General features: G+C 36.7%; 1 protein-coding gene across 8 annotated transcripts in view; it reads left to right on the top strand.

Moving 5' to 3' along the window:
* Window positions 1-46: 46 nt before the first annotated feature.
* The window catches only part of IQCH (IQ motif containing H), a 73,615-nt gene continuing 61,582 nt past the window's right edge, over window positions 47-12,079 (top strand). For 4 of the 8 annotated variants that reach the window (XM_030012948.2, XM_030012942.2, XM_030012946.2 and 1 more), the window contains exons 1-5: window positions 47-231; window positions 918-1,034; window positions 1,387-1,484; window positions 1,830-1,944; window positions 6,481-6,603. In XM_030012948.2, the coding sequence (XP_029868808.1) occupies window positions 127-231; window positions 918-1,034; window positions 1,387-1,484; window positions 1,830-1,944; window positions 6,481-6,603 (558 nt within the window). In that variant the 5' untranslated portion in view covers window positions 47-126. The other 4 variants (XM_030012943.2, XM_030012944.2, XM_041123747.1 and 1 more) reach the window with 4 other exon arrangements.

Here is a 12,079-nt window from a genome sequence, read left to right on the forward strand (position 1 = left end):
GAGAGGCGGCGAGCGGGAGAGCCCTGCCGGAAAGGCGGGGGGAGCACGGAGAGCGCGAGGGGAGGAGCGAGCTGGAGAGCGGGCTCGGCCCCCGTTTGACTTGCCCTCCCTCCAGCAGCGAGGCGGATGGTGCGGTCCGCCCAGCGCGTCCCGTTGCTAGGGGCGAGGGCGGCAGCCGCCATGGCCGGCTTCGTGGAGCCGGGGCAGGAGGCGGGAGCCGTCCTGGTGCAGGTGGGTCCGGGCAGCGCCCGAGCTCGGCCCCGTCCTTCTCCGGCAGCTGTGGCGACGATCCCCCGTAGGACCCCTCCTCCCCCGGGGAGGCCGCCTCACACCTCGGCTGAGGCGCGGGCGGCGCGGCCTGCTGCTGAGGGGAACGGGAGGGCTCAGACCCTGCGTGAGGGAGCGGCTGCGGCGTCGCCGGTGAATTTTGGATAAGGGCTTGGGCTTTGTAAACGTTACGGTTGTTAACATAACGAGACCTTCAATTTTTTTTGTTGTTAACGCAGTGTAAATATACGTTTTTGACGTGGGCTGACATGGTATCCTCACAGGCTGCCTCTACTTTTCAGTCGCTCGTTAACACTTGGGAGATTCCTGTAGATTTAAGCCATCTGTGCCAAGGGGGATGTTTGAAATGCATAATGAAACATCATTCCTTGGCCAAAGACCTCAGTCCTGAAGCTTATTGCATTTGCTTTGCAAGATTTGTTTTAAAATTAACTTTCTTCAGGTTTTCTATAGTCGATGGCTTTAAAGTCATTGGCTTTGTATTCTCTTATTTATAGAAGTACAGAAGTACGGGAAGTTGGATGTATTTCTCTCCTGTATTTAGGAGGCATTTAATTTGGATTAAATCTGCCACATAATCCCATGGTGTTTGGTTATGGGTGTGATTTTTGTCATAACTTGCTTTTTAGGTTCAAGAAGACCTTCACAAGCTTAAAGTGAAAAATATCAACTTGAAAGAAAATGTAAAATATGTGGATATTAGCGACCTTGGAACAGCAATTGAAAGAACCAAATTTGGGCTGAGAGTAAGTAAAATGGAGCAGATCTAGAAGACGATTCAGTTTTTGAGATCTCTGTCAGTAATTCACTTAGAGTACATGGGGCCAGGTATTTGTCATCATGCAAGATCTCTTTCTGATTAGGAAATTATGGGATTCATCAGACGTTACAGTTCAGAATGGTGGCTTCCTCTTTTGGGTCGTCAGAATTAACGGATCTCGTGCCTCATACCGTTAGCCAAAATCAGATTTAGTGCAACAGAAGTACAAAGCCTATCAACTTTTCAGTCGAGTGGATTGCTAAATTAAATTAGTTAAATAAATTTAATATCCCTCATACCTTTGTAATAGTCTAAACGTTATTTTTTCCCTCTAACAGAAACATGCTGAAAATTACTTAAGCACTATGAACAGACAAGTGTTAACTATTTCTTCTACTGATGATAAAGAAGTACATTCAAAAGAGACCCCTAAATGGTAAGTGAAACAGCTGTTTTATTGTAGAGATAGATGCAAGCAGCAAGACAGAAAAACTGTGGTATCAGAATCTTGTAAAGCAAACACAGTTATTGGCCCCAATGAGGTTATTTTGGTCATTTGCTATTTTGGTGGGGTTTTTTTAAGTTAAAAAACAATACAAAAGTAAATGCAGTTCTAAGTAGCTACAGCAACCTTCTGCTAACGCCTGTGTTTTTTTCGCTAAATGCAAATTTAAATAAAAATATAGTCTTTCAGATTCAACCAGATGGAAGCAGTATGGGTTTAATAGGTAAAATCAAAGTAATTTTTTAAAACCTCACTGTTTGTTTCTTTCTAAATCAGGGGCCTTCATTTTGGTGCTTCTCAGAAACAGCTTATTTTGCCACGAGTACCTGTTGAGCCCATGACTGTCCAGGCGTACAGCAAATCAGCACTACGCATTTCTCAAAGTTCACAGGTCTGAAATAACATACTACTTAATATGCCAGAGACCATATTAAATGAGACTGGTGTCTTGTAGGTTACCAGCTGTTCCCATAATGTTATATTCTGACTCCACATGGATTCAGTTTTTGACAATATACCATCTATGACTGAAAGTGATAAAAAATTCTTAGTAGAATAAGTGGGCTGAGAGATAGGAGCCTTCTCCTAGCCTCACAGTCCAGATACTGAAGTTCTTCCTAACTTAGATTTTATCATCATGGGTGCATCCAGAAGCTTTCCATTCTTTATTCCACCCCCCCGCCCCCCCAGTATATTGTTAAAGAGTTCTGAAACCAGAGGTTTGTTCTGCTTTAAGGTCCCAGTCCTGCAAATACCATATGCTTAACTGTGATTCTGCAAGTAACATGTTTAAAATAAATAGAACTATGTATTGGAATAGCATGAGCTCAGATATCAGTGTTTGTATTCTTTGAGACTAAAAGTGGGTCTCTTTTTTGTTTTTGCATAAAAGGTAGGGCAAATCTGGGAAAGACTTCTGTTCATGTATAGGGTAGTGAACGTCTATCATAAATATAGGTTTTCTCCTTGAAATCTGATTTTTTGCTGTTTTTCATAAATGAAGTCCTTGTAAGATCATTTAAAGCATTCTTAAAATGTTTGTATCTGAAGTATTTTTTTTCTTTTTTATTCTAAGCTGTGAATTTTGCCTGGTGTGTTCAAGGTGGTTTCCTCAATCATGTTTTAAAAACAAATGAAGGTAATTAGTTGAATTGCAAAATACCCATTGTCACAATTTTGGGTTATTACTGTTTAAATCCAAGGGAGCTTTGAGTGAGAGAGAACCTTAAGAGGCTCTCTGTAGTTCCAAGACTGTTACCAGAAGCCAGGGATTGAAGCTACTTGAAATGGTATAATCAGAATGAGCAGCCTAACAGTTATATTGCTGATTAGCTTTCTAAAAGCAGTCACAATATAAAGTAGTATTAAAGTATTGTTTACTCTTGAAATGATGAATAAGGTGCAGTGAGGTCTCTGATTTTTTTTTTTTTTTTTTTTCCCCAGACTATATTCCAACCCTGTCCTATATGAATACGTTTATATTGTGGAAAAAAATAATTATCAGAGTTCAGCTACTCTGTAAAATCTGTATTATCTATGGTCTTCCAACTCTTCATGTGCACCAATGAGCTTAATTTACAGTGGAGCACATGCTCTGTCCTGCCTTGACTTTCTCTTTGTCTTTTCATTTCTGATAGCTATGGCATCTGCTTAGAAATGCATATCCAGTGACACACAAGCTAGCCCTAATTTCCCATTATAAAGAAAATGGCAAACAGTGCTGCTTTGCCAGCTGTTCTACATGCCCAGCATGTCAACATAAAAAGCTTTTATTATTAAATAGTTGTGAAATCCAGCTGGGAAATTATCACCTACAATTCCTTACTTCCTGTCTTTTCCCTACTTGTAGCTATAAACAGTTTGGGTTTTTTTAAGCATACTTTGGTGTTTTTCAAAATTCTTTTCCACTCAAAGGAAATAATAGTGAATTGAATCGTTTTCTGTTTGCAGAAATTTCCAGTTATGCAGGCTTGAAGAAATCAATGTTTTAACTTGTAGTGGTTCTGAGAGAAATTAATAATTCATGCAGTAATCTTTTTGTGCTTTGCAGTCCATAGTACACCGTCCAAGAGTAGAAATGGAACCTAAGTTGTGTTTTTAGTAGTTCGGGTGAAACAAGGTTGGAGTCAAATAAGCACAGATGCTGTTTTCATATATGCATTGCTAGAATACTTGTCATATGGGAAATAGCTTGCCCACAGGTGTCAGAATAGGCTTAAAATTATTGTTTACTCACACATACAGTATTTCTGGGTCGCATCATCAGCAGGGTAAGACTGCAAATCTAGCTTACAGGGGAATTGTGAAGCACTGTGTCATGTCCCCCCCCGCCTTTTTTTTTCCTCCACTATGTGTTGTAATTGGATTTCTTCTTCTAATAAAGCTTGAGAACTGTAAAGAGGTATCTTCCTCATGCAGTAATTGTAAAGCCTCTGTATAGCAATGGCTGAAAAGACATTGTTATCCATAACTGGTAACTGTGTAAGTTCAATTTAAAAAAAAAAGCTTAATTGAAAACACCTGAACTGATGTTTGGGCAGCTTTGGTTTTTGGTTGGGGTTTGTGTTTTTTTTTCCTAAAAGTTGATACTTTCTGTGACATTGTGAATATACAGTAGAAATTAATATGCTCTCATCATTAATAGAATTAAAGATGTAAATGAAAAGATATTTGTAGGGGGCTCTAGACTGTGCAAATAACATAAATAGCTAGACATGGAAAGTGGTTTAGTTACTGATAATACAGATTGTTTCAAAGATTAATATAATGCAGTCCATTCATAAAGGAATTGGACTGGATTAGAAACCATGCACCACATGCATCTGCAAAACAGAATTACATAGTGAATCAGGTTTCTTGGCTTACTACATGATAAAAATGCCCTTCACTCTGAAATTACTTTTGTGTTAAAGTAGAACAAGATTCGAACCATTTAACTGTACTGAACATGTCAACCTGTTCCATATACTCCATGTTAATAATTGACCACAATAATTCTGATTTCAGTTGAGCATTATATTAGTAATAATGCACTATTCACCGTGCTATTCTCATCTTTTTTTCTAATTCTGCATCAAGATGGTTCAAGATAGCTTAAATTTAAGACTTTGGGTAATATAGATGGATGGATAATATAGATGGAAGAAACCGATGATGCCATCTGCTCCAGCTTCTGCAAACATAGAATTGTCACTTGCCATACATGTAAGCTGACAAAGTAACTTTTATCAGGTTTTTTTGTTAAGCATTTCAATTCTTGTTAACCTGTGTGGAATCTGCCACTCCAGCATTGATCATTTCACTGTCAGTCTGAGCGGGGAGTCTGTATTGTGAATCATCTCCTATTTTAATTGAGAAGGTACTCAGTTTTCCCCCAGTTCTTGTTTAATAGCACAAGCAGTTTCATTTCTGTACAGCGGTGTGTTATAGTAATAAAATAAATACCACAAAATCACTGATGAGGTGAAAATTGAACTTTCTGTCTCTGTGCAGCCATGTGGGTAAAAGAGTAATTGGCTTGGATAATAACTTTTGTTCTTACAAACCCAAATCTAAATGAGCATCTCATTGATACATCTGCTTGTAATTACTATCAAAAGAAGAGAATATATTGTGCAGATAAATAATTTAAACCATTTTTAGTGCTTTCACAAACTAATACAATTGTTTAATAGTTCAAATATACATGTAATGATTCTTAAACTTTTTACGGCATATTTTGTCAAAAAATAGAATTCTCATAAATTTATTTTTACATTTACACAATAGAAGTATCAGCAGAGAGTTCTTGTGTATAAATATGTTTAGTTGGATCTTACTATGTAAGGGAGCTTTTGGTATTCCTGTATCCATGTATTGGGAATTAAGCACCTACACTGCCATGCCCCCAGCTCCTCTGAATTGCCTTAGCTCTGTTGACTTCTCTGGTGATACAATAGTTTCTGCCATTTGAGGATTCTTCCTTATTTGGCATTGTTTGGTGAATAAACCCTGTTGGGTGCAGAGTCTAGTTAGCAATGTTATTGCAATAAGAGTATTGGGAGATACTACTACACTTGATACAGATCCAGGTGTAAACTAAAGCACATGCATTAAGATGAACCAAAATGTTTTCAACTTAAACTTATACTCTAGTAAAAATAGATGGCATCACTTCTGGCTTTCATAGGAAAAGGATATGCTTTAGATACTTCTTATAACTAGATGAAACTTTAAAGTCTCTTTCTGTCCATCAGGATGTAAATCATAATAATTTTTATTAGCAGAATAGTTGAATCCATTCTATGCAGATAACACAGTACATTAAGAAACCACTATGTTTGATTCTTATTACGATAAGGATTTTTTATTTCCTCATTTACTTATAAGCAAGTGCTCTATCGGCATTGGGTCAATGGGCCATAACAGATCCAAAGACGCTGTTCTGGTCCATCAGGTCAATGATTCCTGAATTAAAGTCTCTGGCAAACACGGCCAAGGTAGATTGGCATCTTATTATCATCTGTGGGAAGAATGCACATATAACACCCTCCCAATAGATAGGGTGCCTATAAAACATTTGTTATAACACAGGTAAATGGAATTCACAAATGACCTATGTTAATCAAGGAAGTCAAACCTGATTGTCCTTTTCACTCAAAATTTAACTCAAAGGTGTGCAAATTTGGAAATTTCAGAGCTTGTAATGTAATTAATTGAATAAATTTTGGCAAAAGTGTATATGTGAATAGTAGTTGTATGCCTTACTAAGTTTTCCATCTAATCAAAAGGCACTTATTAATTGTTTGCCCAGTTCTGTGTGGATAGTTAAATAACATGAATTTTTATCATTGTTTTGCAAATTTATGAACATGTTAGCCAATTCATGCTTATAAACACTTCTGTCCTAGTGCAGTTATTTTAAGGCTATGCCTATTATATATTTCAGCAGCAGATGGAAATGGATATGAAAATTATGCTTGACCCAGAGAACATTGATAATAAAGCTGTTTTGAAACCACAGAACTATGAGACGAGGCTGCCACTTATAATTGCAGAAAAATCTGCTCCTGTAAGTAACTTATCTTATGGGCTTATATGCATTACTTTTCACTATTAAAGTTAATACATATAAGACCTAAATAAAAAACATAATTTTAAGTGAAAGTATCTCATAATTTCCTACTTTTTGACATTGAAGTGTAACAATCAAAACATTTTTAGTGACAATAGTGGGGAAAACAAACCTGTAGCACAACGGGTTTAGGTAGCAAGACCCCAATCCAGCAAAAGTATAAGTATATGTGGGAATGTGCATGGTAAGTAATCCCAGTAAAATCAGGGATTGAAGATAAGCAAACTGGAGCTTGTGGAGTTTAGGATGTCACCCAAAGATCAAGGAAGAAGTAAGAAAAAGGGGTTTTGCTGACAGGAATGGGCTTTCAGTTGTTCATTCTCTGGCCATTTCTTAAAAAGACAAGAAATCATTCTGTTTTCAGATGATAACAGGATTGTTAGGAATAAGTGAAAAATGTTTGTACTTTGTTTTGATGCTCTTTTTAATTGACTTTTTTTGAAAAAGCAATCCTGCCACATGATTGCTGACCCTGACCAGAAATCAGTGTCACTGAATTAAAAAAATAGAGGTTATACTGAAAGACAATGAGAATCCTAGAGTGACTACATAAATTTAGGTGTCATTTACATCTTATTTTTCTGACATGGTTTGAGAGGGAATGTCATGTTCTATTTCTGAGCTTCATGCTGGGACCACTTACATTGGAATGTGAGGGACAGATTCAAATCCTTCCTTTCCATATGGAGATATTTCCATGTCTTTTAGATCCCAAGTGTCCTCACTATCAAGCTCAAGGTATTCTGAAGCACAGCCTTTATTTTATCTCTAGTCAAGCTGTTTCCCTTAGTACAAAACAATTACCTACCAAAGCTGAAACTGAGCACTTCCACAACACTTTCCTAAGAGTACCCCTGACTAGTGGCCATCAAATCACCCTTCTGTATTCTTCTTTCTGGTCTGAGGATGTTCAAGTTGTGCAAATTAAGTTTTGATTCTTCCAAATTTCTGCTTTGCAGCCGCTGCTCCTCTTAAATAAACAAATGAACATGAAGATGACATTTTCTGCCAAGTATGCTTTTTAAAAAAATTAATAGGGACAGGCATCCTTCCAAAGATCAATTACGTTCACAAATTTAGCACAGCACTGTGGTCCACATGAAAGAATATGCCCAATGGTCTCACACAAGGATGCTCTTATACAATTTAATTTATGTAATAGAAACATTATGCAGCAAGCCCAGTGCTATAAGAGGCATTCTAAGGTATTTGGTTTTAAAGTACATAAACAGAATCTGTGAATGGCACAGTTGTAAGCTGCCACTTATAAAAAAATATTTTTGAAAGCTGTTGCCCAGTCTAAGAGGTGATTTGTCTAACCCTGTGATATAGAGTTAATTAGAAAAAAGCATCATGGCTAATAGCTTTTTAGAACCACTCTAAAACACTCACAGAGAGGAACATTATACTACTGCAGAGCGCCATGTGTTTTACCAGTCTCACTGAAACATATACTGATCAGAGAAAACTTCTTAATGTTGACTTAAATTACAAACATTTAGTGTAAATTAGTCAAGCTCGCTGATACATATTTGCAGTTGCTAAGGAACTGTTTATGACAGGGAGATGGGCTGAAAAAACAAGTAGGTATTTCCTATCTCTAATTTATTCTACAGCATTTACTGAAGTAAGTGCTTTTTACAAGTTTTCAAATCCTATGACAGTCTGTATTTTGAAATGTTCTGGCTTCACTGGGGGTAAAATTTTGCAATTAGATTTGCAAAATCCACTACCGAGATTGTGAATTAAGGCATTTTTGTTAAATGTGATCTATACTAGCACTTAGAGCAGTGATAGTTATAGATCACCAATAGTAACTAAAATAAATCAATGTGTAGTTGCAGGTCTAAAATTATATGGTCTTTAGTTTTGGAAAAAAAAAAAAAATCAATTAAAGTAGCTACAAGAATTAAGTTAAGTGCTACCTACCCTGTTTTTACTAATCAGCCATTAGAGGGCAATATTTGTACGCACACATGCGGGCACACACACATATACCCATGTACATGCCCTAGATATGTACCTAAGTTCAAAGATTATCTCCAAAAAAAAAAAATCAGTGGCGGAAGGACTCTCATTGAAGTAAATTAAAAACTAATTGCTTGGTTAACTGCATTCAGGTTTTTTCTAAGCGTTGTCAGCATCTGAGTTTTCAAGGAGACCTGAGCATTTAAAAATGTGATGAGATTAAAAACACACTGGTTTTGAGGTGACTAGATAGGTCAAGCACAAATCTACACGGACTTTTTATTATACTGCCATTTGAGTAGTTTGAAAAATTATTAGTAAGGATCTCATTGTTTCATGCAAAATATCTTCTTTTCTTGCTCTTTTGGTATTATAAAGTTGCTGACGCTGGATTTTATGGTAGAAACTAAGAACAATTAACTATTGCCCTTTTGTACCTTTTTGGGTCTGATAAGCACTAATGCTTCATCCTCTGTAAAGTTCTGTAGTTATCTTAAAATGAGGACTGTAATTCTGTTTGAAACACCATGGGCAGTCTGGGCATCACTTTATTTTGTAGCCTATATCTGGATAACAAATGAAAAATGATGAGTAGATAATTATTAAATATGTATACTTCCATGGAGTATCTAGCAAAACAAATTGTAGTCTGAATTGCAGCAAGAATAATTCTGACATACTGCTGCAATGTAGGAAAGTTTCACAACTATACCTTTCATTTTCATAGGACTGCTGTTCTTTTATAGAATTATACCGGCATTTTTTGGTCCTTGTTTTCTTATAAATGTATATTATACTGTAAACTTGGGAATCTTTTAATTTATTCATGAGGTAGAATTTAATATGGTGATTTCTAGCCTTTATGAGTTGCATCTTATATAGTGTGGTTCTAATGGTGATGGCAACGATTTTGTGTTATGGGGGGGTGTTAAGCGATCTTATTTGAGCACAACCATTCTAATCATATCCTCAGTTATTCATTCTTTATTCAGTATTTGCATCATGCTAATCACTAATGCTTATCACTGAAAGTCTATGCATTTCCAAAATTATAAAGTAAGGCGAAGCAGGGCAATTCTTTTCATTTCCAGTGACTAGAAGAAGTTGTAGAAGAACAGGTCTTTTGGTTCTCCAAACCTGATTGTGTTTTAAACCTCTGCATATGGCTATAATTACAGTCAAAGCATAATTTGGCAGGGGGTAGCAGAATGAGATTTAAACAAATCGATGTTACACTACAGTAATTCAAAATAAGCTTGTTGCATTTGTATTATGGTATGTAATCATAATAAGCAGCACAGTGAATTAATAAAATCTTGTCACTAAAAATAAAAAGGAAATAATCGGTGAGATAGAGTTAACTTAACAGATTACTATAGTCAGCATCCTTTCAACCTAGAAATGGGAATGTGAAGGTCACCCCCATCTCAGATGACAAACGTAGAACATTTTGTTGGTAAACAAATTAATCTTTTGAAAGGTCACCATTTGTTTTAAGTTTTTATCCAGTTCTTGTCATCTGGAATTGGAGATTGACTGTCATTTCGCTAGGTAGGGGTGCAGCCGAAGCTGCTGAAGCTCTTTCTGTACATATCAGCATTCCTTGACAAAACTCAGTGCCTGATTGTGATGCTATGGGCTGCTGGTTTACAGCTGTCTCCGGACAAGAATGGAGGCCCACCCCTGAATTCCAATAAATTGGTCCTGTATACACTGCCTCGTGTAAGCTGGCCCTTTGCCCACAAGTAAAATGTATTGTAGTTCAAGCCAGCAATTATCTTTCTTACTTCCTTCTGTGCTGCTTCTGTTGCCTTTTTCAAAAAGCAGATGTGGGATTCACTGAAGTTCTCCATCTATTCTCTTTTGCACCTGTTATGGCAGAATTTTGATAGAGGTAAATTTCTGGGAGAGCTAGCAGTAGACCATAAAAGGAGCAAAGCTTGATTTTTCCACGTACATGGAGAATTGACAGTTCAGAGCCATCTCTGGTTACTTTAAGAGCTTAAAGTAGGTAAGAATAACACATAAGACCTGTTGTTAATGATGCCTAGTTGCTCTATTCCATTTAAATGGGACTTTATTTTCTGTTAGGTGAACAAAATCTGTGGCAAATAATATGTATTAATAGCTTAGTATTGCATCTAAGGGAAACTGTATTAATCATTGAGTCGATAAAATGCTGGACAATGTAAATCGGAATGAGAAGGACAAATTTTAATTTTCTATACAATTTTCCTATTCAAAATTCTTCATGAATAAAAAGACAACCAGTCATAAAAATTGTTCATATTTTAAATCTCTTACAGAGACTGTTATAAATTTGACTCATCTGACTTTAGAATAGTTCCACTGACACTGGTGAGAATTTGTGCTTTACTTAGTATTCAGTATTTCTGCAGTGAATTCCATGTGCTGGTTCTTAGACTTGGAGGACCAAAATTAGGTTATTTGAAACCAGAGTTAAACACTTTCTTTATTTACTATTTATTAATAAGATTATTTGGCTTGACAGATATTTCGTCAGAACAAGAGTCTTTTTTCCTATAGAAACTGACAGATGATGCAAGCATGAGGGAAGCTATTCTTTGATACTGCTTCCTTGTTTTGCTGCTCAGGGTGTAAATAAACACAGAAAAAATGCATCTGTTTAGACTGTAAGGCTGTGAAACTATAAAATGCAGTGAAATCCTACAGTAATTCTCATCTAGACAAAACCAAAGCTGACCTGATCTATTGTGGGTCGTACACTCAAGGTTGGACTTGGTGTCCTTTGAGAGCAAAGAATGAAAATCACTTAGCATCTCTGCCTTTATTCCATTTGATTTTTTTACAGTCTGAACTGATTTTCTCCCACTGCTTAAAAATTAGATACCACCTCCTCCTGCATGAACAGCAGGCTCTGTTGATTTGTAACACTTAGGGGACAGACCCATTGAACCCTCTCAGTATCATTCCATACTGACATAGAAATTCTTCCTGAATTACTTATCAAAGCACCTTTGCAGCTCTCTTTAAGTTTGTCTAAACTGTGCTTTCTTAGCTTGCTTATGTAATACCATGATCAGGTAGCTTCAAAAGCCTAGCTCAAGCCAAGATAAGTAGTACTTACTTTTTCTACCCCACTTGCAATGCTTACTAACCTGATGTAGAAGAAAATTAGATTGGTCTGACAAATTTGATCTTGACAGATCCAAGTTGCTCATTGATTTGCTCCTTTCCAGATGTTTATAATTAACTTGTCTGATTATTTGTTTTAAGAATTTTTCCAAGAATTGTAGTTAAACCAATAGGGCTAGAATTCCTCAACATATCTTTTGCCCCTTTCCAAAGATAGGCACTATGCTCTTTTCCAGTCTTTTAGTATATTTTCCATTCTACAAGAGTCCCACCAGCAGTTCTGAGATTGCTTTAGACAGTTCTTTAAGTATCCGAGAGTGTATTTTAT

The sequence above is a fragment of the Aquila chrysaetos genome, chromosome 5 (genome assembly GCF_900496995.4).
Source record: "Aquila chrysaetos chrysaetos chromosome 5, bAquChr1.4, whole genome shotgun sequence".
NCBI classification, from domain to species: domain Eukaryota; kingdom Metazoa; phylum Chordata; class Aves; order Accipitriformes; family Accipitridae; genus Aquila; species Aquila chrysaetos.